Source organism: Somniosus microcephalus, chromosome 5 (assembly GCF_052327205.1).
Source record: "Somniosus microcephalus isolate GS21.2 chromosome 5, FLI_Smic_1.0, whole genome shotgun sequence".
Classification (NCBI taxonomy): Eukaryota; Metazoa; Chordata; class Chondrichthyes; order Squaliformes; family Somniosidae; genus Somniosus; species Somniosus microcephalus.
Window position 1 is genome coordinate 280,802,205 of NC_140991.1, and position 26,958 is coordinate 280,829,162.

Genomic DNA, 26,958 nt, shown 5'->3' on the forward strand with positions numbered 1-26,958 from the left:
CGTATTGGGTAGATTACACTCTAGAACCTGGTTTACCACACCACACAACCTTACCTTACCATCTGACTTAGGTACAACAACAATGGGTGTAGCCCAATTACTCAGATCTACCTTAGAGATAATGTCCTCAGTTTCTAGTCTTTTGAGTTCTTGCTCAACTTTCTCCTTGAGTGCGTATGGTACGGGACGTGGCTTGCAGTAAACTGGTCTTGAGTCCTTCTGCACTCTGACACTCGCCTTGAAGTCTTGGATCGGACTGCCCATTTCGCTGAACACCTTTGGATGCTGTTTGATTACATCATCTTTCAATGCAAATTTCGCTTTCACACAAAAAATCTCATTCCAATCCAGCTTCAGTGATCCCAACCAATTTCTACCTATCAAGGCAGGCTTGTTTCCTGCTACTACTATGAGAGGCAAGCAAAAACATTGTTCGTTGTATTTCACTGGTATGGTGACACTTCCTTCTACAGGGATTTCCTCTCCTGAGTAGCCTCGCAGCTCTACCTTCGATTTCTCTAGTCAATAATCACGCAACTTGTCACGATATAGTGATTCCGATACTACGCTCACAGATGCACCAGTGTCAATTTCCATGGGTATCCTGGTTCCTGCGATATCTACTTGAATGACGATACCTCGCGAATTGCTGTTAGATACCTTTGTGCTTCTGATGATGTAAATCTCCAGAAACTCCTTGTCCTGCTGCTGCTCTGCCATGGTATGTAGTGTCTGGTGATTTCTACTTCTAGTATTGCCAGTTGGTTTACTCTTCTGTCGGTACGTCTTTGTAAGATGCCCAGTTTTGTTGCAGTAGAAACACTCTGCCTTCACATATGGACAGCTTTGAGCGATGTGTTGTTCCAGGCACCGATAGCACGACTTCCATGCACTGTTACCTTGGCCAGTTGCTGAGGCCTTGGGGCCCAACTGCCTTTTACTTTTAGCCTGCAGCCGATTCACCTCGGTTGTCTGACGACTAGAAATGGCGTGGTACTCTCGGGAGTATCGGTCGGCCATATCCATCTACAGTACATAGCTGTCTGATAAGCTAAGTCAAATGTCAAGTTAGGGGTTGTCAACAACCTTCTGATATGTTCATTTTACAACCCTCAAACAAAGCGGTCACACAAAGCTTGATCCTGAAAGTTTCCGAAATGACAGTGAATGGATAGCTTTTTTAAAGCTACAATGTACTCACTGATACCCTCGTCATTTAATTGATCACGTCTTCCAAAATGATAACTTTCAGCAATTTCCAGGGGGTCAGGACTGTAGTGCTGTTATAACTTGGTTAGGATCTCTTTCAGTGGCGTGTCCTTCGGCTTGGCGGGAACAAGCAAATTTTTCAGGGTTTCAAACACCTCGGGGCCTGCTTCATTCAAAAAAATAGCCCGTTTCATTTCTAAACCCGCCCAGTTACGGTTTACATCATTGGGGACTTCAAAGATACTATTCACGGTGAAAAACATTTCTAGCTGCTCCACATATGCTCCAAAAGTCTCTCGGTCATGATGAAACTCAACCAAGCGCCCTATTATTCCCATAGGCACGGCCATCTGGACTGTGGCAACGTCGACAGTTCAGCCACGTGTGCTTGAAATTTACCTTGGATTTTTAAGTTTTTCTGCAAAACGAAGAAACTCTTAACAGTCCCTCCGTCAGCTGGCAGGATTATTCTCCAACAAAAATTTCAGCTAGGGAATCCGCAATTGCATCCTCATCTCCAATTCTGTGACATCTTGAGACACAGCATATATATACAACAGCACAACATGGCTTCTGGTAAGAACTGGCTTTATTATTATATACATCAGTAGTCCACCAGATGGCTCTATTACAGTGCTTTACAGCCAATGAAGTACTTTTTGAAGTGTAGTCACTGTTGTAATGTAGGAAACACAGCAGCCAATTTGTGCACAGCAATCTCCCACAAAAAGCAATGTGATAATGACCAGATAATCTTTTTTTTAGTAATGTTGATTGAGGGATAAATATTCGCCAGGACACCAGGGATAACTCCCCTGCTCTTCTTCGAAATAGTGCCATGGGATCTGTAGTGTCCGCGTATAAATAACACACAGACTGCAGGAGAACGGTAATAACAGGTGTTTACTGAACAGAGGGTATGCTGGAACTAACTGTACAAATTACTACACGGTGTTATATACAGGTGTGGTCACTACTGGTACTGCAGTATACAGGGGCTGTGAAAGATAGTTCCTCTCTTAAAGGTACATACATTACAATTCCTCCCCTTTTAGATAAACAGTACATAACATTCATTTAACAATTAAATAATAAGTAATTACAATTACAATTTTCTTTGTACTATATACATCAGCTGAAAGTAATCATTTATAAATTCAGTCTTTGAGGAGGCTTCCTGATCCTGTCTGGATAGCGCCTTTCTCGAGTATCCTGTTCTTGCGGCGGAGTCGATTCTGGCTCATTGTCATTGGTTGGTTCGTCAGCTTCCAATACCACTGATTCTGAAGTAGACGCAATCTGTACTTCGGGTTCATCACCAGGTACGTATGATCGTGGCATGGGTTTGACTTGTTCCTGTGACTCTAGAATCTGGTCAGCATGGCGCCTCACGATGCTCTCACCAATGTCCACTGTGTACATTAGTGGTCCCTGCCGTGTGCATATCGTTCCTGGCTGCCATTTTTCTGTTCGGCAGTCGCGGGCCAAGACTGGTTGCCCTATCTTGAAGCTCTTGGTTGGCTTCTCATTGATGTGCTGGAATTGCTTATTCTCAACATCTCGTCTTATGTTTGGTTTGAGCAAATCCAGGCGACATCTTAACCTTCGGTTAAAGAACATCATGGATGGAGCTTGGTTGGTGACTGCATGTGTCGCATTCCGGTAAGCAAACAAGAAATTATCCACCTTGTGTTGCAGTGGTATGTTGTCGTTATACATCGCCTTTATTGCTTTTTTAAAGGTTTGAACAAACCTCTCAGCCAATCCATTTGTGGCTGGATGATATGGGACGGATGTGTAATGCTTTACCCCATTATTCCTCAAAAACCTCTGGAAATCCTCGGACACAAACTGTGGTCCATTGTCGGAGCAAATCTGTTCTGGCAAACCATTCCTGGCAAAGATGGTCCGTAGGACTACAATAGTTTTCTCCGTGGTGGTGGAGGACATTTTGATGACCTCTGGCCATTTTGAATGTGCATCCATGGTGATTAAAAACATTGAGCCCATAAATGGACCAGCAAAATCAATGTGTACCCGTTGCCATGGAGATGAGGGCCACTCCCATGGGTGTAGCGGGGCCTGTGGTGGAGCGTTTTGGACTTTCTGGCATCCTGTGCAGCTCTTGGTCATTTCCTCAATTTCTTTATCGATTCCCGGCCACCACACAAACGCCCTGGCTAGGCTCTTCATTTTTACCCCTCCCAGATGACCCTCATGAAGCTCATTGAGCACTCTATCTCTCAACTTGGGTGGAATTACCACTCGGGATCCACACATCAAGGTCCCCCGGCACACTGACAGCTGTTCTCTCCTTGGCGAGAATGCTGGTCACAGTGAGTCGCCATGTGCTGGCCATCCCTTCACCGTCAAATCATAGACCAGAGAGAGTGTCGGGTCATTTCGGGTTTCCTTCTCTATACTTGAGTTTGTAACAGGTAGACATTCGACTATGGTCGAATGGAATATCTCAACAGGGTCCACTGCAGGTGCTTCCTCCACCGTAGGCAGCGGCAGGCGCGACAGCCCATCAGCATTTCCATGCTGTTTCGTGCCCTTATACTCTATTTCGTATTGATGTGCCCCTAGAAAAAGGGACCATCTTTGCAGCCGTTGCGCCGTCATCACCGGAACGCCCTTCTTTGGGTTAAAAATGGAGACAAGAGGCTGGTGATCAGTCAGTAAGGTGAATTTCTGCCTGTGCAGATAGTGATTGAACTTCTTCACACCCCACACCAGGCTGAGGGCCTCCCTATCAATCTGGACGTAGTTACGCTCGGCTGAGGTTAACGAGTGTGACGCAAAGGCTATTGGCCTCTCTGAACCGTCAAGGAATTTGTGCGACAGCACCGCTCCAATGCCGTAGGGAGACGCATCACATGCCAACCGAATCGGTAGTGTTGGATTGTAGTGGGCCAATACTTCTTTTGAAGTGATTAGGCATTTACATTTCTGAAAGGCACGCTTACACTCATCACTCCATTTCCATGCTACTCCAGTTTGCAGCAGGGCGTTCAGTGGGTGCAGAATTGTAGATAAATTTGGCAAGAACATATGGTAGTAGTTCACCAACCCGAGGAAAGACCTCAGTTGCGACACATTTTCCAGTGCTGGAGCCTTGACTACTGCCTCAATCTTGTCTGGGGACTTATGTAACCCCTCTTCATCAATCACGTGGCCACAATACGAGATTTGTTTCCTGAAAAACTTGCATTTGGGGTGGTTGGCTCGTAGCCCATATTCTTGTAATCTAGTGAGCACCTGCTCCAGGTTGGCAAGGTGTTCACTGTCATTTTCGCCCGTAACCAGGATATCGTCCAAATAACACTGGGTCCCCGGGATCCCTTGCAGGACTTGTTCCATCGCCCTCTGCCAAATAGCCAGAGCTGATGCTACCCCGAATACCAGTCGGTTGTACTGGTAAAGACCTTTGTGGGTGTTTATCGTGAGGTATTTTCTAGATGCTTCTTCTACCTCCATTTGTAGATACGCTTGGGCCAGATCAACCTTCGTAAGGCGTTTCCCTCCAGATAGTGAGGCGAAAATATCTTCTTTCCGCGGAAGTGGATATTGTACTGTGTGCAGGACTGGGTTCACAGTTACCTTAAAGTCCCCACAGATGCGAACCTTCTTCGGCTCCCCAGGCGTGCTGCTCAATGATTTCTTCATTACAGGAACGATGGCTGTGGCGCACTCACTCCAGTCCACCTTGGACAGCACACCCGAACGCTCCAGACTCTCCAGCTCTGCTTCGACGGCTGGGCGGATCGCATACGGTACCGGTCTGGCCTTAAAAAATTTTGGGTTTGCGTTATCTTCAATTTTTATCGTTGCCGTTATGCCTTTTAGAGTCCCAAGTCCTTGCTGGAACACTTCTTTCGCATCAGTTAGAATTTTTGACAGTCGTCCAGGTGTGACGTCGTCATCCTTTTTGTCAGCCACAGTTAGCGCCTGAATGGAATGCCAATCCAATTGTATTTTTCGGATCCATTCACGTCCCAATAATGGTGGTCCTCCATCTTGTAGTATATATAGATACAGTTTCTGTGTTTCCTTGCCGTTGTATTTAACTGGCACCCTTATTTTTCCTCTGGGGTAGACTTTTTGCCCCATATATGTCTTCAAGACAATGGACGTGTCCTTCAAGGGTATGTGTGAGAATAGCCGCTCGTAGTCTCGTCGATTCATGACTGTTAGGGCTGATCCTGTGTCCAATTCCATCTTTACTTGGGACCCTGCTATCATGAAGGGTGACCCAAATGGTTCAGTGATCCTCCTTTGCGATCACGTTGTGTAACTTTAGACAACTTAGTCTCCTGCTCCCGGAGTCATTATCACTCTTCTGATCTTCTGAACTACTGTCCGTCATCTTTTGTACTTTCTTGTACTTTTCCTTAGTAGTTCTTTTAGTGTTGGCTTTCTTTCCCGACCTGCAGACTCGTGCTATGTGTCCCACTTTTCCACATTGCCTGCATACTTTGTCCTTAAACCAGCAATCCTTCTGGTCATGGGTTGTTCTGCCGCAGCGATAGCACTTTTCTGCTCCATATGCCATTTCATTGGTGCTATATTCTTGCGGTTTCTGTTGTATTTCCGCAGCTCCCCGTGCTGCTGCTTCGTAGGATACTGCAACGCTGAAAGCCTTTTCTAGCGTAAGGTCCTTTTCCGAAAGTAGTTGTTTCTGGGTTCCTTCACTCTGGAGCCCGCAGACAAACTTATCCCTTAAGGTATCTGCCAGTCCTGCTCCGAACTGGCAGTGTTTCAATAACTTGCGTAGTTCCGTAAGATAGTCAGCATTACTTTCGTCTTTGTGCTGGTTTCTTTTATGGAACTTGAATCTTTCTGCTATCAGCAGCGGTGTAGGGTTTAGATGTTCCTGTAAGATATTGACAATCTCTTCAAAGCTTTTCTCCATTGGTTTAGCTGGGGTAATTAAATTCCGCAATAGGCCGTACATTCTCGCGCCCATCAAATTCAATAATACCGACACCTTCTTTTCATCGGCCACCTCATTTGCCTTGCAGTACACTTCAATTCTTTCCACATACGTGGTCCAGTCTTCTATTTCATTGTCGAAAGCAGTGATGCTGCCACTCTTCGGCATCTTGGGTGGTTTAAAATGGCGCCTCCCGCACTTTTCCTTCTTCCCCAATGGATTAAAATGGCGCCTCCCGCGCTTTTCCTTCTTCCCCCGCTGCTGCCAACGCTGCTCCTAGCGTTCTAAATAGTAATGGCGGCGCCTCGCGGCTTTCTGCGCGTCTCTCTTTGGTTAATTAATTTTCTTCGTTTTATTCTTCTTCGACGCTGTCCACTGCGCGTCTCTTTTCCTTCCCCCTTTTTTATTTTCTTTAACGCTGCCCGGCTCTTGAGTACCGGCTGCGCCCTGTGCGCTCCACCCTCTCTCTTTTTCTTCCCGACGACGCTGCTCAGCCCCCTTGCAGAGCCGCTTGATCGAGCTCTAGCCCGCCGCAGTCCGGGAAGGGTCAGCGCGCTACCTGCTACCAGCCCGATTTGCTGGAACACCTTGACTGGAGAACCAAGCCCAGCTCTCCACAGCCTCCCCTGCAATTCTCTGAACTCCGATGGATCACTGGGCGGTTGCCCGCGGTTGACGCCCGTTGCTCTGGCTTCGACCTCCAAGAAGCTTCTTTTCAGAGATGGATCCCCCTGAGGTGATGCAGTACTGCAGGTGAGTTCGAACCTGCTCGTCGCCACTGTAGTGTCCGTGTATAAATAACACACGGACTGCAGGAGAACGGCAATAACAGGTGTTTACTGAACAGAGGGTATGCTGGAACTAACTACAAATTACTACACGGTGTTATATACAGGTGTGGTCACTACTGGTACTGCAGTATACAGGGGCTGTAAAAGATAGTTCCTCTCTTAAAGGTACATACATTACAGGATCGTTTACGTCCACCTGAGAGAGCAGGCAGAGCCTTGGTTTAACATCTCATCCGAAAGATGGCACCTCCAACAGTGCAGCACTCCCTCAGTACTGCACTGGAGTGTCAGCCTAGATTTTTGTGATCAAGTCCCTTGAGTGGGACTTGAGCCCAGCCCTTCAGACTCAGGGGCGAGGATGCTACCAACTGAGCTGCAGCTGATGGGAAAAAAGGCTGTTTGACTGACAGTCAAGAGTCATCCAATTTGGTAATGAAGAATCTTTTCTCTTTCTAAATGCCGAGGGAAGGCAGTGTACCGTGAGGATGGATGTGTTGGGTGACCAATTGTGGGAACATGGGGGCGTGGCAATCGGAGGCAGGTGGTCATGTGATGAAACCTTCAGGAATATATTCAACCAGAGTTGTCAACTCTAAGATAGCCTGCTCCTCCAGGCCCCACAAAGAATACTATAACACTTACCTTATAGGACCTCCGCATCTTATCCTCCAGGTTTACTAAGTGGGTCACCCTCAGCAGATGCCCTGCTTATTAGGCCGTTAAAATTGCATTGGGTGTTCTAGCTGGGGTAAGATCAAGATTTACATAAATTTATTACATTACAACAGTGACTGCACTTCAAAAGTACTTCATTTGGTGCTTTGGGTTGTGAAAGGCACTATATCAATGCAAGTTATTTCTCTCGTTCCTTAAGAGGTTACTGACCGCCTCACTACCAGCAAATTAACATCTATGGAACAGGAGCAGCTCCGAGGAATTTCCCGGATATAGTTTCATTCAAGAATTAAAGTAAATCATTCCATATTTGATACAGAATTGGCTTTTGGAGATGAAAGCAGATATGAGAAGGGTTATACCAACAGTCCCTTCTTATCCCAAAGATTAAAATAAATGCTACTTCTCCATAAGGCTGTCTGGACCCCCACTTCCTCAGACTATTAACATTGGATTGCTGTTTGTCCATGCAAAAAAAAACAATCTCAAACCACTTCAATGCTGAATGTAAAACGTCTAAACACACCTTCTGTTTTAATTATTGCATATTCCAAAATATAACATGTGAGACTGAAAGAGCAGGGGTTACAATTCAAGAACATTGTATTTGATCTCCTCTACCTCGCACATCCCCAACCCCATCATCCCATCAGACTAATTACTAAGTTAAGTTTTGTCAGCTCTTGTTGGTTGCTGGTTACACCTGTTCTCGCTGCTCAGTCGCTCTGGCAATGCAGTAATGAGAAGTTTCTGATTGCCTGCTTGTGGCTTCTGAGGACTGTCTGGCTGAGATCAAAAACTCATAGCTTGGGGAACAATCAGGCATACGCTATCACACCAGCACTGTAAGATTAATTAAAACATGACAACTACAGGTAAGTTTGAGACCCTACAGTTAATGATTCCCACTTTCCAGTCTAGTTCATAGCACACAGTAGCTTTCCATTGCTTGGTTGTGAAATTGGAACAAGGAAGAGATCTGGCGACCTGGTACCATATCATTGAAACCTTTACAAGAGAACCATGAAAGCATAGTTTTAGTATTCACAATGATGTAAAATCATGAAATACGTTTAAAAAAATTATGACTGCATGAAAGATCAGGTAAAATTTAATGATCTATTATATCAGAGGTATTCATATTGTGCTGCAAATACTAACTTAATGACTACCTCTACAAGAACAACGGGCTTAACATAAATTTTAGATAAAGTAAAAAAAGACTTCCATTTATATAGTGCCTTTCATAGGAACATAAGGGAAGAGGACTAGGCCATTCAGCCCCTCGAGTCTGTTCCATCATTCAATGATTGAACATGGCTGATCTAGATTCTAACTCCATCCACCCGCCTTGGCTCCATATCCCTTAATACCCTTGGCTAGGAAAAATCTACCACTCTTAGATTTATAATTGTTAATTGAGCTAGTATCTATTGCTTTTTACATAAGAACATAAGACATAGGAGCAGGAGTAGGTCATTTGGCCCCTCGAGCCTGCTCTGCCATTCAATAAGATCATGTCTGATCTGATCTTGGCCTCAACTCTACTTCCCTGCCTGCTCCCCATAACCCTTGACTCCCTTACCTTTCAAAAATCTGTCTATCTCCACCTTAAATATATTCAATGACCCAGCCTCCACAGCTCTCTGGGGAAGAGAATTCCAAAGATTCACGACCCTCTGAGAGAAGAAATTCCTCCCCTTTCCTTTTTAAATGGGTGCCCCCTTATTCTGAAATTATGCCCCCTAGTTCTAGATTCCCCCATGAAGGGAAACATCCTTTCTGCATCTATCCTGTCAAGCCCCTTCAGAATCAATAAGATCCCCTCTCATTCTTCTAAACTCCAATGAGTATAGGCCCAACCTGCTCAACCTTACTTCATAAGATAACCCCTTCATCTCCGGAATCAACCTTGTGAACCTTCTCTGAACTGCCTCCAATGTAAGTATATCCTTCCTTAAAAACGGAGACCAAAACTGTACGCAGTACTCCAGGTGTGTCTCACCAACGCCCTGTACAGTTGTAACAGGACTTCCCTACTTTTATACTCCATTCCCTTTGCAATAAAGGCCAACACTCCATTTGCCTTCCTAATTACTTGTTGTATCTGTATGCTAACTTTTTGTGATTCATGTACAAGGACCCTCAGATCCCTCTGTACCTCAGCATTTTGTAATCTTTCCCCATTTAAATAATAATTTGCTTTTTTATTTTTCCTACCAAAGTGGATAACCTCGTATTTTCCCACATTATACTCCATCCACCAGGTTCCTGCCCACTCAGCCTATCTATATCCCTTTGGAGATTCTTTGCATCCTCCACACAATTTGCTTTCCCACCTATCTTTGTATCATCAGCAAATTTGGCTACATTATACTCGGTCCCTTCATCCAAGTCATTAATATAGATTGTAAATAGTTGAGGCCCTAGCACTGATCCCTGCGGCACCCCACTAGTTACAGTTTGCCAACCTGAAAATGACCCATTTATCCCGACTCTCTGTTTTCTGTCAGTTAACCAATCCTCTATCCATGCTAATATATTACTCCCAACCCCTTGAGCTCTTATCTTGTGCAGTAACCTTTTATGTGGCACCTTATCGAATGCCTTCTGGAAATCCAAATACACGACCTCTACTGGTTCCCCTTTATCTACCCTGCTCATTACATCCTCAAAGAACTCCAGCAAATTTGTCAAACATGATTTCCCTTTCATAAAACCATGCTGACTCTGTTTGACTATATTATGATTTTCTAAATGTCCTGCTACCACTAATGATGGACTCCAGCATTTCTTCAATGACAGATGTTAGGCAAACTGGTTGATAGTTGCCTGGTTTCTGTTTCCTTCCTTTCTTAAATAGGAGTGTTACACTTGCAGTTTTCCAGTCTGCTGGGACCTCGCCAGAATCCAGGAAATGTTGATAGATTACAACCAATGCATCCAGCATCTCTGCAGCCACCTCTTTTAAGACTCTAGGATGCAGGCCATCAGGTCCAGGGGACTTGTCTACCTTTAGTCCCATTAGTTTGCCTAGAATTTTCTCTCTAGTGATAGTGATTGTTTTAAGCTCCCCCCCCCCCCCCCCACCTCAATTGCCCCTTGATTATCCATTATTGGGATGCTTTTAGTGCCTTCTACCATGAAGACAGATACTAAATATTTGTTCAAAGTCTCCGCCATTTCCGTTTCCCATTATTAATTCCCCAGGCTCTTCCGCTAGGGGACCAATGTTTACTTTAGCTACTCTCTTCCTTTTTATATACCTGTAGAAGCTCTTACAGTCTGTTTTTATATTTCTTGTTAGCTTACTCTCATAAGCTATCTTTTCTCTCTATCATTTTTTTAGTCGTCCTTTGCTGGTTTTTTTTTTAAATTTCCCAATCCTCTGGCCTTCCAGTATTCTTCACAACATTGCTTGCTTTTGTTTTCAATTTGATACCATCCTTTACTTCCTTAGTTAGCCATGGGTGGTTCATCCTTCTCTTAGAGTCTTTCTTGCTCTCTGGAATATATCTTTGCTGGGAGTTATGAAATATCTCCTTAAATGTTTGCCACTGCTTTTATACAGTCTTTACCCTGTAATATATTTTCCCAAGTATGTCTTCATACCTTTGTAATTACCTTTATTTAAGTTCAGGACACTAGTTTGAGACCTAGCTTTCACACCCTCAAAGTGAATTTGAAATTCTACCATGCTATGGTCACTCTTCCCAAGAGGATCCTTCACTTTGAGATCATTTTGTGGGAGAGAGTTCCACACTTCTACCACATTTTGTGTGAGGTATATGTCTATATATATATATATATATATGTATATATCTATCTTATATATATATACTAGCTGGAGTACCCGGCGTTGCCGAGGGAAATGAAGAACCCTCTGCACTGACGGCAGGATTAGGCCCCGTCCACACACGCCATGAAACGCCCCCCGTGACGCACCGTGCTTCCCCCGTAGGATTGGTTAACCATCACATCACTCAACGCTAATGAGCGGATTTTTACCGTTTCGTGGGTGTTTTTTGAATACTGTTGTATCTGTTTTCCCACTCCCACACTAACGGCAGGCTGTAGGATTAGGCCCCGCCCACACACGCCAGTTGCTGGGCAGATTTGAGATGCCACTCTCTGTTGCTGGGCAGATTTGAGATGCTACTCTCTGTTGCTGGGCAGATTTGAGATGCCACTCTCTGTTGCTGGGCAGATTTGAGATGCCACTCTCTGTTGCTGGGCAGATTTGAGATGCCACTCCCTGTTGCTGGGCAGATGGCAGGCGGCAGGATTAGGCCCCGCCCAGACACGCCATGAAACGCCCCCCATGATGCACTGCACTTCCCCCGTAGGACTGGTCAACCATCACGTCACTCAATGCTAATGAGCAGAATTTGTCCATTTTTTGAACGTTTTCTGGATACTGTCCGAGCAATTTTTGTCTGACTAAAAAGTAAAAACACCTATGACACTCCCCTAATCATAAGCTTTCTTTTGATATAACATATGTGTAGGTACGCTCTATAACTTTTGAGTTTACCGCGGACAAACTCACTCAACGCTAATGATCGAAATTCCGTTTTTTGAACGTTTTCTGTATACTGTCCGAGCAATTTTTGTCTGACCAAAAAGTAAATACACCTATGACACTCCCCTAATCATAAGCTTTCTTTTGATATAACATATGTGTAGGTACGCTCTATGGCCTAGAATTTCAGTTGCTTGCGCCAGCAGTTAGCGCCTTAAGAGAAGTGAATTTCGAGCGCTATGCGTGTAGCGCCTGGGCGCAGCGCAGTTTGTGCCTCGCCCCAAATTAAGTTGGCCCTTAGCGCCGGCGCAAAGTTTAGCGCCCGCCCGGATGCGCGCGCAGAAAATGACGTCACATCCTCGTGCAACGCCCTTTGGCTGCCCCAATTCCAAACTTCAGTCGGACCGCCCCATTGTGCGGCTGGCGGCCGGAGCGTTTGTAAAAAGGAACGCAACACAACCAGCGCGGGCCCCGGGGGGCGCAAATTAAAGGGGGCATACCCTCCAGTATAAAGCCCAGCCATTTTGCAGCAAATACTCTTGTGCAACGCATTTCTGGACACACAACAAGGAGGATAGCTAACTGGTTTCAAGTAGCAACAGCTCAGGTATTTTTGGACTCAGGCCAGAGCACTGCAAGTGGCCTTTTGGAAATTTGACTGTTTGCCAGGATTTGATGGGGGTTGCATGGGGTGCCAACGCGGAGCTGCAGCGCCATGTCCGTAGGGCTCGCAGACGCATTGTGAGAGGGGCAGCCCTGGCTAGAGGCAGAGGGGGCTACAGGCGTCGGCCACGTAGGCCTTACCCAGTCAGGCTATACCGCCAGCAGCGCTCCTACCTCAACATGACTGACGCGCGATGTGTTAGAAGGCTCTGATTCCGAAAGGAGGTGGTTGCAGAGATCTGCCACCTGCTTTGCAGAGATCTGCGTCCAAAGCTCAGGTGCAGGACGTCTCTGTCGGTGGAAGTGAAGGTGACGGTGGCATTGAACTTCTATGCCACCGGCTCCTTCCAATCCGCTGCTGGGGACATAGCGAACATCTCCCAGTACGGCGCGCATCGCTGCATCCGCCAGGTGACCGAAGCACTGTTCAGAAGGAGAAGCCAATTCATCTCCTTCCCCATGGCCCTGGAGAGCCAGCATCAGCGCGCATTGGGATTTTCAAGACTCGGGGACTTCCCCTTGGTGCAGGGCGCCATTGACTGTACGCATGTGGCTTTGCGGGCCCCTCTGGAGCATGGCGAGCAGTTTCGCAACAGGAAGGGCTCCCATTCTCTGAATGTGCAGCTGGTGTGTGACCACAAGCAGCGCATCATGGCTGTCAATGCCAGCTTTCCAGGCAGCAGCCACGATGCGTTTATCCTGCGGCAGAGTACTGTGCATGACATGTTCGAGGCACAGCCTCCCCCAAGAGGATGGCTACTCGGGGACAAAGGCTATCCTTTGTGTACCTGGCTCATGACCCCACTCCGCGCGCCCAGGACCGCTGCTGAAGAGGCATACAATGAGAGCCATCAAACCACCCGCAACATCATCAAGCAAACTATTGGGGTCCTCAAGCAGCGGTTCCGCTGCCTTGATCGCTCCGGAGGAGCTCTGCAGTATTCGCCGGACCGGGTCTCCCAATTTGTGGTAGTTTGCTGCATGCTACACAACCTGGCTATCCGCAGGACTCAGGCACTGCCACCTGACGTTGGAGCAGCACCTCAGGAGGAGGAGCAGGAGTACGTTCCCAGGAGGGAGCGACCAGGGCAAAGGGCCGCGCGACGCCACCTTATTACACGTTACTTCTAAGCCCCCTGTCAGGGAATGCCTTGTGGCCATGAGGGAAGATGAATGCAGCCGCTCCGCAAGCCCTCAGCCGGCGAAGCCAACAAACACTAACAAGAACAACCATGGAGACTGTATGTATAAAGATAATTATTTATTACACAAAAATGAAAACCCCTTCCCACATGAATCCCCAAAAACAATCAACGGGCCCCACAAAAAGCCCAACAAACGACTCACTCCCACAAACTGGGGAGGAGTAACTCCACATTTGTACAAACCTGGCCTCAACCTCGGCCTTAATGCAAAAAATAAGCCCACGAACCAAACAACCATGGGCAAAAGAAAGATGGCCACCGCCATATAAAACGAAAGCTGGCCACACCCTCTACTGAGTGGCCCGCGAGGGCGAGACATTGTCCAGCCTTTTGCCTCCCCTGCCCGGCCTGCTGCTCCTTCGCAAGCTCTGCCCAGTGGCTGCTGCGAGGCTGGGGGAAGGCGCCTGAGGCTCAGATGTCCTTCCGCCAGATGCCGCTGGGGGGCGGCCTACACGGCCTTTGGGCCTCGAGGGGCCGGCTGCTGAGTGGCGCACCTGAGCCTGGCCAACATCAGCTCCAGCCGCTTGCCCTTGACGCCCCAGTGGGGGAGTGGCGGCGACGGATGGCGCAATGTGGGCAAGCTGGCGTCTGGGATGCGCTGGCTGGTGCTGTGGCGCGCTGGCACTCGGCCGGGCCCGCACTGCAGGATCCGCAACAATCAGCCGAGGGGCGGCTCGCTGGGATGCTCCAGTGCGGCGGCTGCCCTGGCGATGCCTGCCTGAGACAGCGCGTGTGGCAGCAGTGAGTGCCCCTGTTGTCCTGGTGTGCGCCCTCATCACACCCGCCAGGGACTTGACGGCATCAGTGAGCATGCGGCCACTCGCGGCAGTTGATGCCCCGAACTCGCGCACACTGGTCGCCAGCGACTCGATGGGCTCAGGCATGCGCCCCACCACGCGCATGAGCTCCGTGTGGAGCCGGTCCGAATCCTCGGCCATCTTGTCCAGCTTCCGCGCCTCCTCCGAGGCGAAGGTGTCCGGACTGGAGTTGGGACTCTCCCGCTGGGGAGCAGGGGACCGAACTAGGGGAACCTTGCCACGTTGGTGGCGGCGAGTGTCCCGATCAACTGCACTCCCGTCTGATCCTTCCCCCCTTTGGGGGGAAGGCCGCGGCCCACGCGCAGGGCTCCTGGGTGGCTGGACGCCACTGGTGCCAGAAGCTGCAATCCCCTGCGACAGTTGGTCCAGGCACTCGTCCAGTGAGGACGTGTCAATCATTTCGTCCTCTCCTGCGGGACCTGAGTGTTCCCCTGATGGTCCGGCTTGCTCTTGCTCCTCCTCCTCCTCCTCATCCTCCTCCTCCTCCTCCTCCTCCTGCTTGGAGGGACTGTCACTGGAAGCTTCAGGGTCCTGGTCATCACCAGCTGAAAGCAGGAATGCACAAGAGTAGCTTCAGAGTGAGGAGACGGTGTCAGCGAGGGAGTTAGGACTGGTGGCATTCAGCGCATTGGTGGGACAGTGGCAAAGGAGGTAGCTCGGATGCGCAAGTGCGACACGAGAGGGCCAAAAGGCGAGGTCCTTACCATTGCCGGGCAGTGGAGGGTCGGCTACTCCGCACGCTGTGGGCACGATCAGCCGGGCTCCCATGAGCCCACACACACGCTCCTCCAGGCAAGTGAGCTTCTGCAGCTTGGCGTGGCCTCCCCTGGTCCTGGCACGGGCCTGGCGATTATAGGCAACTTTAGCCTGCAAGAGAAAGGACGGGCTGTAAGTACGGAGTGTAGCCCTGGTGTAGTGTGCACTGCCTCCCATGGTGGAATAGCTTGGCCAGAGTGTAGCCCTGATGTAGTGTGCACTGCCTCCCATGGTGGAATAGCTTGGCCAGAGTGTAGCCCTGATGTAGTGTGCACTGCCTCCCATGGTGGAATAGCTTGGCCATGTGTAGCCCTGATGTACTGTGCACTGCCTCCCATGGTGGAATAGCTTGGCCAGAGTGTAGCCCTGATGTACTGTGCACTGCCTCCCATGGTGGAATAGCTTGGCCAGAGTGTAGCCCTGATGTACTGTGCACTGCCTCCCATGGTGGAATAGCTTGGCCAGAGTGTAGCCCTGATGTACTGTGCACTGCCTCCCATGGTGGAATAGCTTGGCCAGAATGTAGAGTGCAGAATGGGCAATTGATGCTCATGACTGTCCCAAAGCTGCTGGCTGAGGGCTGGCCATTAGGACTTTCAGCTCCCTTTGCCCATCATGTCAGGTATACATGTAAGAATGAGGAGGAGACTGGAAAGGGTACTCACCCTGACAATCCTGGTCAGGTCGTTGTATTTTTTCCGACATTGTTTGTGGGTCCTGGGGGCATCGCCGGTGAACGTCACCCTGTTGGCGATCTGCTTCCAGGCTCTGGTGTATTCTTGGTGGTTTGGATTCCTCCCAGTCTCTGGGAACAAGATCCTGCGCCTCTTCTCCAGAGCTGTCACCATTATTTCCAGATCACGCTCTGAGAAGCGCAGGGCACGCTCACGGGCCTTCTCTGGCATTGCCATGACTCCCTGGGGCTGAGCAGCAGTGTTGAGGCCTATTTGCAAAGCTGCAGTGTGCAGGGCGTGGCAGCAGACCAAATCGTCCCTTCCCCCTTTAAGAGCTGGTCGGCGCCACGGGGTCTGCTGTCAATCAAAAAATGACCGCACCCGCGCTGCGCCCCGCCTCGGCGCTATCCCTCTGCACCGCCGGCTTAGCGCCTAAAGATAGTAGTGGAACGCCTCTTTTAGCGCTCCACCAACCTCTTAGGGCGAAGCCACTGAATTTCCGGCAAGGGGGCGCAACTTTGGGGCGGGCGCTAACTTCGGGCGGGCGCTAACGTTAGCGCCCCAAAACTGGCTATACTGAAATTCCAGGCCTATAACTTTTGAGTTTACCGCAGACAAACTCACTCAACGCTAATGAGCGGAATTCCGTTTCTTGAACGTTTTCTGTATACTGTCCGAGCAATTTTTGTCTGACCAAAAAGTAAATATGCCTATGACACTTCCCTAATCATAAGCTTTCTTTTGATATAACATATGTGTAGGTACGCTCTAGAGCTGTTGAGTTTACCGCGGACAAACTCACTCAACGCTAATGAGCAGAATTCCATTTTTTAAATGTTTTCTGTATACTGTCTGAGCAATTTTTGTCTGACCAAAAAGTAAATACACCTATGACACTCCCCTAATCATAAGCTTTCTTTTGATATAACATATGTGTAGATACGCTCTATAACTTTTGAGTTTACCGTGGACAAACTCACTCAACGCTAATGAGCGGAATTCCGTTTTTTGAACATTTTCAGTATACTGTCCGAGCAATTTTTGTCTGACCAAAAAGTAAATACGCCTATGACACTCCCCTAATCAGAGTGTATAGTGGACATACACACAGACAGACAGACACGCAGACAGACAGACGGACAGATCCTTTTATTATATATATAGATAGCTAAATAATAATAGATATCTACATATATAGATATAATATAAAGGCTAACATTGCATTAGCCTTTTTGAATATTTTTTGTACCTGACCACCAATGTGCCCTGTAAGCTCCACTGCCTCCTGCATGGCCTGCCTCCCCCAGTACACAGCCCGTTCAGAGATTACACAAACTCAGGTTGCATTCCCTGGAATTTAAAAGGTTAAGGGGTGATTTGATCTAAGTTTTCAAGATATTAAGGGGAACAGGTGGGATAGATAGAGAAAAACTATTTCCGCTAGTTGGGGAGTTTAGGACTAGGGGGCATAGTCTAAAAATTAGAGCCAGGCCTTTCAGGAGTTAAATTAAGAAACATTCGACACACAAAGGATAGTAGAAGTTTGGAACGATCTTCTGCAAATGGCAATTGATGCTAGATCAATTGTTAATTTTAAATCTGAGATTGATAGATTTTTGTTAACCAAAGGTATTAAGGGATATGGGGCAAATACAGCTATATGGAGTTAGGTCGCAGATCAGCCATGATCTCATTGAATGATGGAACAGGCTTGAGGGGCTAAATGGCTTACTCCTCTTCCTATGTTTCTATGTTTTGCACACATGCGGTATCTACATTGTAAAAATTGGTGAGCGGCCTCCACAGGACCTCTCTGACCACTGTGAGGCTGTACGCGCACTTAGTGGGAACTCTGCTGACCATTAAGTTTTAGTGATCTGTGTACATGGACCCTTAAATCTCTTTGGATCTCCACTGTTCCTAGCTTTTCACCATTTAATATACTCAGATCTATCCTTTTTTTGGTCCAAAATGGATGACCTCACACTTACCAGTGTTGAAATCCATCTGCCTCATGACCTCAGGATGTTCCAAAGGGCTTTACAACCAATGAAGTACATTTGAAGTGTAGTCACTGTTGTAATGTAGGAAACGGGATAGCCAATCTGCACACAGCAAGGTCCCACAAACAGCAATGAGAAACAGGCATGATAGGCTGAATGGCCCCCTTTTGTCCTGTGAGATTCTATGATGCTAATGACCAGATAATCTGTTTTGGTAATGCTGCTTTATTGGCCAGGACACCAGGAGAAATGCTTCTGGGCTTCTTCGAAATAGTGCCATGGGATCTTTTAAGTCCACTTGAAAGGGCCTTGATTTAACATCTCATTTGAAGGACAGCTCCTCCAACAGTGCAGTCTCTTCTCTTTCTCTTAGGCAGTCCTTTGGAACCGAGGATGACTTGCTTGCACACTAAAAATGTGTTCTCAGGTGACTGATGAGTCCAATGCAGGACCTACAGTCTCTGTCACAGGTGGGGCAGATGGTGGTTGAAGGGGCGGGTGGGTGGGGTGCTTGGGTTGATGTGCGCACCTTCCGTTGTTTGCGCTTGGCTTCTGCTTGCTCCCGGCAAAGAAACTCAAGGTGTTTGGCGCCTTCCCGGATGCTTCTCCTTCACTTTGTGCAGTCTTGAGTCATGGATTCCCAGGTGTCAGTGGGGATATTGCACTTTTTCAAGGCGGCTTTGAGGGTGTCCTTGAAGCATTTCCTCTGCCCACCTGGGGCTCTCTTCCCGTATCGGAGCTCCAAGTAGAGCACTTGCTTTGGGAGTCTCGTATCGGGCATACGGACGATGTGGCCCATCCATCGGAGCTGATTGAGCATGGTCAAAGCTTCGATGCTGGGGATGTTGGCCTGAGCGAGAACACTGACGTTGGTGCACCTATCCTGCTAATGGATTTGCAGGATCTTGCGAAGGCAGCATTGGTGGTACCTCTCCAGTGCTTTGAGGTGCCTGCTGTACATGGTCCATGTCTCTGAAGCATACAGGAGGGCGGGTATCACTACTGCTCTGTAGACCATGAGCTTGGTGCTGGGTTTGAGGTCCTGGTCTTCAAACACTCTCTTCATCAGGCAACCGAAGGCTGCACTGGCACCCTGAAGGCAGTGTTACGCTTCGTCAACGACGTCTGCCCTTGTTGACAGTAGACTCCCAAGGTATGGAAAGTGGTCCACGTTGTCCAAGGCCTCATCATGGATTTTGATAATTGGGGAGCAGTACTGTGCGGCGGGGGCAGGTTGGTAGAGAACCTTTGTCTTACGGATGTATAGTGTAAGGCCCATGCTCTCGTACGCTTCAGTGAAGGTGTTGACGATGGTTTGGAGTTCGGCCCCAGAATGTGCGCAGACGCAAGTGTCGTCTGCATACTGTAATTCGATGACAGAGGATGGGACAACCTTGGATCTGGACTGGAGGCGATGAAGGTTGAACAGTTTCCCGTTTGTTCTGTAGATTAGCTCCACTCCAGCGGGGAGCTTACTGAGGGTGAGATGGAGCATTGCAGCCAGGAAGATCGAGAACAGCGTTGGTGCGATGACGCAGCCTTGCTTGACTCCGGTCCATACGTGAATTGGGTCTGTGGTGGATCCATTGGTCAGGATCACAGCTTGCATGTCGTCGTGAAGCAGGTGGAGGATGGTGACCAACTTTTGAGGGCAGCCGAATTTGAGGAGGACACTCCATAATCCCTCACGGTTGACAGTGTCGAAGGCCTTTGTGAGGTCAAAGAAGGCCATGTACAGCGGTCCCTGCATTTCTCTTGTAGTTGACGCGCTGTGAAGATCATGTCCATTGTGCCCCTTAGTGGGCGGAATCCGCATTGCAACTCTGGGAGGAGCTCTTCAGCCACTGGGAGAAGGCGATTGAGGAGGATTCTTGCGATGACTTTTCCTGTGGCATACAGCAGGGAATCTCCTCTGTAATTACCGCAATCGGACTTGTCACCTTTCTTGAAGATGGTCACGATTACGGCATCTCTGAGATCCCCTGGCATGCTCTCCTCCTTCCAAATAAGAGAAATGAGTTCATGTATTCGCGCCAATAGTGCTTCTCCGCCATGTTTTAGCACCTCGGCGGGGATTCCATCTGCTCCTGAGGCCTTGTTGTTCTTCAGTTGTCAGATGGCCTTTTCAACCTCATGCCAGGTTTGGGTTGTGCTGAAGTGGTGGCGGGTAGCACTTGAAAGGGCCTCGATTTAATATCTCATTTGAATGACAGCTCCTCCAACAGTGCAGTACTCCTTCAGTATTGCATTGGAGTACCAGCTTAGATTTTGTGCTCAAGTATCTGGAGTGGAACTTGAACCCACAACCTTTTGATTCAGAGGCGTGAGTGCTACCTCTGAGCCACGGATGACATACCACATTTATAGTTTAGTGTTTATTCTATTTCATGCACTTAATCCTGATTTAGCTGACTATAATTCTGCAAATGCTTTGTCAGATGAGAGTACAATCAAAATTGTTCATGACAGACTTGTAGGGATTAGTTAAGCAGTTCTAATCAGGTTTTGCCTTCTTTGAACTCCTCTGGTATCTACAATGGAAAGAGAGAATGGGGGAGAAATTCGGTTGTTAGCGCCATCGATTAACGCCGAAAGAGGCCGAGAAGTGGGGCGCTAGCCAATTTCCGGGCGGGCGCAAGGCGCCTAGCGCCTCGCCCCATATTGAGCATGCATTTAGCGCCGGCGCTAAATCTTAGCGCCCGCTCATGGGCGCAGGCTGATTATGACGTCATTTGAGTGTGCAACGCCTTTTTGGCGCCCCGGACCGGAAATTCAGTGGCGCCCCCCTCCGTAGCACCTGGCGCTAATAGTGACAGCTTACCTGGGCCTTACCAAGTCACTCTCGGGCTGGAGGAGCGTTATTTAAAGGGGACTGGTGTGATTTAAAATGGGCAGCCATTTTTGGAGCATAACTTCCTCGAGAGTTACAAAGAATTGCTGAGCCGCACACTGAGAGCCATTTGACCACTGAGCCAGCGCAGGTAGACGATCTTCAGCCTTCTGACCATCACCTTGCTGTTGGTGAGCCTTGACAACGGGGGACCTTCCTGTGGGCACTTATTATGGGGCTGCATTGGAGGGGAACGTCCTGCTGCTGAATCATCTGGAAAGGTCACTGAGACGCTGGGAGAGGGGGGCGGGCATGGCCAGATGGAGGAGGGCCAACAGACGTCACCACAGCAGACCTTATGCTGGCAGGGTTTTCCGACAGCAGAATTCCTACATGAACATGCCGGAGGAGCAGTGTGTCAGAAGGCTACAATTTAGAAAGGAGGTGGTGACTGAGCTGTGCCAGCTGCTTCAGCCAGATCTGCAGCCTCAGATAAAGTGCAGGACATCTCTGTCGGTGGCTGAGAAGATGCCTGCTGGCCTAAACTTCTACACGAGCGGCTCTTCTCAGGCTGCGCGTCAGAGGCTGATCAGAAGTAGCTTCTAGGCCCCTCTCATGGAATGCTTGCTGCCATTCCAAGAACAGGAATGGAACCGGTCTGATACCCCCAAGCCTGTGAAGGGCAAGATGCATGTAAATAGCAGGCATGGCCATTGTAAATGAAGAAAGTGTTTCATTACACAAAATGTGGTTCCTTCAAACATGAGAAAGCTATGACAACAGAAAGCAAAACTAATACACTGACACATAACTGCCTCTCAAACCCGGGAGACTGTCCAAAACATTAATCACATTCCGACCATCTTCCTTGGCCTTGATTCCACTGCGCCAACCAAAGCATCCAATGCCCCATCAGTGAGGCGTTCCGCCCTCTGCCTCACCCTTTCCATGTCTTGCTAGGCTGGTGCGCCACAGGTAGGCTCCCACCGCTTTGAAGGCCTACAAGGCAGTGAGTGTGTCAGGTGATGCCAATTGACCTGCCCCTTTAAGAGCTGGCCGGCGCCAGTGTGTCTCAGGGAAAGTGATTATTGACAGCACTCTCGCTGCACCCCGCCGCCGCGAAATTGGGTTGCTCTGCCGGGTTAGCGCCTTAAGAGTAGCGTGCAGCGCCTGATTTAGCGCCGCAATCACCTTTAGGGGCGCTGCAACCCAATATCGCGCTAGGTGGTGCTAAATTGCGCCTGGCGCTAAACTTTGTGCATCGCCAGGACTAGCGCCCCAAACGCGGCTATACCGAATTTCTAGGCCAAAGTTTCTTGCATTCAAGGATTTGGAGTAGCCGCTTATAATGGCCCAGAAATTTGGGTCTCCATGAGTGAGTACGCACGGGGTACTCGCCCGTAAGCCCAATGGAAGTGCTGGTTTCCTGCATGCACTGCGCATGCACGGGAAACCGGCACTTCTGTTCCCCTGAACGAAGGGGTTCAGAAGTTGAACGCGTGCGCAGGAGAGGCTGCATGTGCGCATCGAACTTAAGTTTTTTTTGCAGTTTTTCCCGGAAGGGTAAGTCTCCAGAATTTACACCTTTAAAAAGCAGGCGTAAGGCCTGCTTTTTACAAGGTAAGTGGTGAATTAATTAAAATTAAAACATTTTTTCCACAGGTTTATTTTTTTTAAATACTTTAAAGAAAGGTAAGTTTATTTTTAGCCCCGTTAGAAAATAAAAAAAAAATTTCAAAAATTTAAATTATTGTTTAAAATAGTTATTTCGTGTAATTTATAGTTTATTTAAAAAATGTGATAAAAAAATGTATTTGAAGATTTAGTGATGTTTTGGGGCCTGTAGTATTTATAAGTTTTGACAGCTCTTCCTGTCAAACCTATGAATGGAGCATTCCCTGCTCCGATTGGCTCTCCATGGCCCACGTGATCCCAGGGGACGCATCGAACTAACTGCGCCCCTGGGATACGCAAGCACTGCGCGCCGGCAGTTGGAGCAGGCCCAGGATCGGAATTCGACGGGGGCCCACAGCTCAACGGTCGGCACGCTAGGTAAGTGCAGGTTGGGGGCTTGCACCCACGGGAAGCCCTCGATCCGAATTTCTGGGCCAATAAGATTTCACTGTAGCAAAAGAGAAAAACTATTGTTAGTGATAATGGGGGACTTCAATTATCCTAATCTATACTGGGATAGTAATAGTGTAAAGGGCAAAGAGAGGGAAGAATTTCTCAAATGTGTACAAGAGAACCTTCTTGACCTAGTTCTGGGGAATGAAATGGGGCAAGTGGAGCATGTTTCAGTGGGAGAACATTTGGGGAACAGTGATCATAGTATTATCAGGATTTAGAATAGTTATGGAAAAGGACAAGGTACAATCAAGCATAAAAATACTTAACTGGAGGACGTCATAAATTCAGTGAGTTGGAAAGGGATCTGGCCCAGGTGGATTGGAACAACAATTGTTCAGCAAAACAGTATTGAACCATGGGAGGCCCTCAAAGAGGAGATGGTTCGGGTACAGACTGGACACATTCCTGTGACAGGGCAAGGAAGAGCATTCAAAGCTAGAGCTCCCTGGAAGATATAGAGGTTAAAGTGAGTCAGAAAAAGGCTTATGACAGGTGTACAGTTCATAATACAGTAGAGAACAGTAGAGTAGGGGCAAAGAGAGAGTATGAGAATAGATTAACGGCTAACATAAAAGGGAGCCCTAAAGTTTTTTATAAGCATGTAAATAGTAAAAGGGTAGTCAAAGGAAGGATGAGGCCAATTAGGGACCAGAAAGGAAATCTTCTTGTGGAAGCAGAGGGCATGACTGAGGTACTAAATGAATACTTTGCATCTGTCTTCACTAGAGAAGAGGATGCTGCCAATGTAGCAGTAAACGAGGAGACAGCAGCAACATTAGATAGGATAAAAATAGATAAAGAGGATGTACTTTAAAGGTTGGCAGTCCTCAAAGTAGAAAAGTCATCCGGTCCTGATGGGATGCATCCTAGGTTTCTGAGGGAAGTAAGAGTGGAAATTGCAGAGGTTCTGGCCACAATCTTCCAAACCTCCTTGGATATGGGGGTGGTGCCAGAGGACTGGAGGATTGCAAATGTTACATCCCTGTTTAAAAAAGGGGAGCGGGATAAACCCAACAACTACAGTCCAGTCAGGTTGGTGGTGGGAAACTTTTAGAGATAATAATCTGGGATAAAATTAATTGGCATTTGGAAAAGTATAGGCTAATAAATGAAAGTCAGCATGGATTTCTTAAAGACAAATCATATTTGACTAACTTGAACAAGTTCTTTGATGAAGTAACAGAGAGGGTTGATGAAGGTAGTACCGTTGATGTTGTATATATAGACTTTCAAAAGGTATTTGACAATGTACCACATAATAGACTTGTTAGCAAAATTAAAGCCAATTGGATTAAAGGGACAGTGGCAATATGGATACAAAATTGTCTAAGAGACATAAAGCAGAGAGTAATGGTGAACGGTTGTTTTTCAGACTAGAGAGAAGTATATAGTGGTGTTCCCCAGGGTTGGCCCACTGGGGAAGGATCACAGGTGTAACCCCTTCACGGTTCTCTAGATATATGTGAGATGTGGTCTCTGTTGTAGACAGTATTCTATAGTCCAGTAAGGAGATCACTACTACAATGGCTTAATTCTAATTATCTTACTTTATAGTTTTAACGTCAGACAGTATAAGAAGATTACAGGTCAATGAACTAAATTAGACATTTGCATACATTAGAATGAATCTAGACATAATAAACATACATTCTCCATTTACATGGGTTCAAAGGAGAATCTGTCCCTGTGTCCAAATTCGAGTGCACTCTTTCGTTGGCGCGCTTAAGTTGGAGCTCATGGTATGTATAATGTCTGCAAGACTTATGACTCCGAACCCCTTCGTTGAATTCTCTTCACGATCACTGAATCCCACTTTGAGTTCTGGATGCAGAGCTACTAATATGAAGGGCGGCGGCCGAGTTTGGAAGCCCGGGACGGGATGCAGCAGCCATTTGCCTCCTGAGCCCTCTTTTCAGAGCTCCTGCCCTCTTTTCTTCCAGTCGCCCCTTTTTCCCGCTCGAAAATCCCGACTCCACCCCTTCCTCCTGGGGTTTCTGCCTGGAGACTGCGCAGCCTCACTGTCTGCAACAGTTGATACTGGTGCAGAATTATGGAAAGTCTGCTCTTAGTCACATTGTGTCCTTAAAAGTTCTTGCCGTACCTTCACATGGGCAACTTTAACCCAGGGATTTATAACAATGATAATACAGTATCTAAGTTAAAGATTGATAACCATACTTAGCGTACATAACATTTCCAGTGGGTATTACATAGGTATTAGGGCCACTGCTCTTTTTGATATATATTAAAGACCTGAACTTGGGTATACTGGGCATAATTTAAAAGTTTGCAGATTTTACAAAACTCGGAAATGTAGTAAACATTGAGGAGAATAGTAACAGACTTCAGGAGGACATATACAGACTGGTAAAATGGGCAGACACATGGCAGATGATATTTAATGCAGAGAATTGTGAAGTGATACATTTTGGTAGGAAGAATTAGGAGAGGCAATAAGAACTAAATGGTACAATTTTAAAGGGGGTGCAGGAACAGAGAGATTGGGGGTGTATGTATTCAAATCTTTGAAGGTGGCAGGACACATTGAGAAGGCTGTTAAAAAACATGGGATTCTTGGTTTTATTAATAGAGGAATAGAGTACAAAAGCAAGGAAGTTATGCTAAACCTTTATAAAATACTGGTTAAGCCTCAGCTGGGGTATTGTGTTCAATTCTGGGCACCACACTTTAGGAAGGATGTCAAGGCCTTGGAGAGGGTGTCGAAGAGATTTACTAGAATGGTACCAGAGATGAGGGACTTCAGTTATGTGGAGAGACTGGAGAAGCTGGGGTTGTTCTCCATAGAAGGTTAAGAGAAGATTTGATAGAGGTGTTCAAAATCATGAATTTTTTTTATATAGAGTAACCAAGAAGAAATTGTTTCCAGTGGCAGAAGCGTTGGTAACCAAAGAACACAGATTTAAGGTGACTAAAGAACCAGAGGCGACATGAGGAAACATTTTTTTACACAGTGATCCGGAATACACTGCCTGAATAGTAACATTCAAAAGAGAATTGGATAAATACTGGACAGGTATATGGGGAAAGTGCAGTGGAGTGGGATTAATTGGATAGCTCTACCAAAGAGCCAGAATGGCCTCCTTCTGTGCTGTATCATTCTATGATTCTATGTTGGATAGCTTTCCTTTATTGTAATATCAACAGCAGCTGAAAACCATTCTTTTTGGTGCTAGACGGAATAAATATATTCATCTTATTGATCCTTTCATAAATGTTCACTTCCTTGCTACTCTCCTGAGATTGACAAGCAGGACAGTGAGCTTTAAATTCTTCAGTAGCTGCAAATGTGTAATAATGACCTGTGGCACCATTATATACAAGACAAGTAGGCATCAATTCTCCCTGCTTCAAAAACCATCAGCCTGTAGCAAACAAAATGTCATTATTGGCAGGATGTGACTAGTGGGGTCCCGCAAGGATCTATGTTAGGGCCTCAACTATTCACCGTATTTATTAACAACTTAGATGGTGGTGAAGGGAAATCTATTTTAAACAGTCCTGACAACAAGAAAAACTTTAATACAAAAGAGAACTGTACTATAAAATGCAAGTTGAGAACAAAGAATATGGAGGAACATTTTTAACAGACATTACTCATGCAGAAAAAAGCAGTTGTAGCCAAGGACAAATCTGGAGTTGCTATGGAATCATTGGAACCGACCAGCACTATCTTGAGATAAGACCCTCATTAAACTGCAACAGGTGACAAGCATGATAAAGTAACC

General features: G+C 47.2%; 1 protein-coding gene across 1 annotated transcript in view; it reads left to right on the plus strand.

Annotated features, from left to right (window-relative positions):
- The window catches only part of LOC147117761 (uncharacterized), a 292,045-nt gene extending 265,638 nt beyond the window's left edge, over positions 1-26,407 (plus strand). Inside the window, exon 18 of the mRNA XM_085989014.1 lies at positions 26,074-26,407. Within this exon, the coding sequence (XP_085845140.1) occupies positions 26,074-26,136 (63 nt within the window). The 3' untranslated portion in view covers positions 26,137-26,407. The remainder of the gene's footprint in view (positions 1-26,073) is intronic.
- The last annotated feature ends 551 nt before the right edge of the window (positions 26,408-26,958 follow it).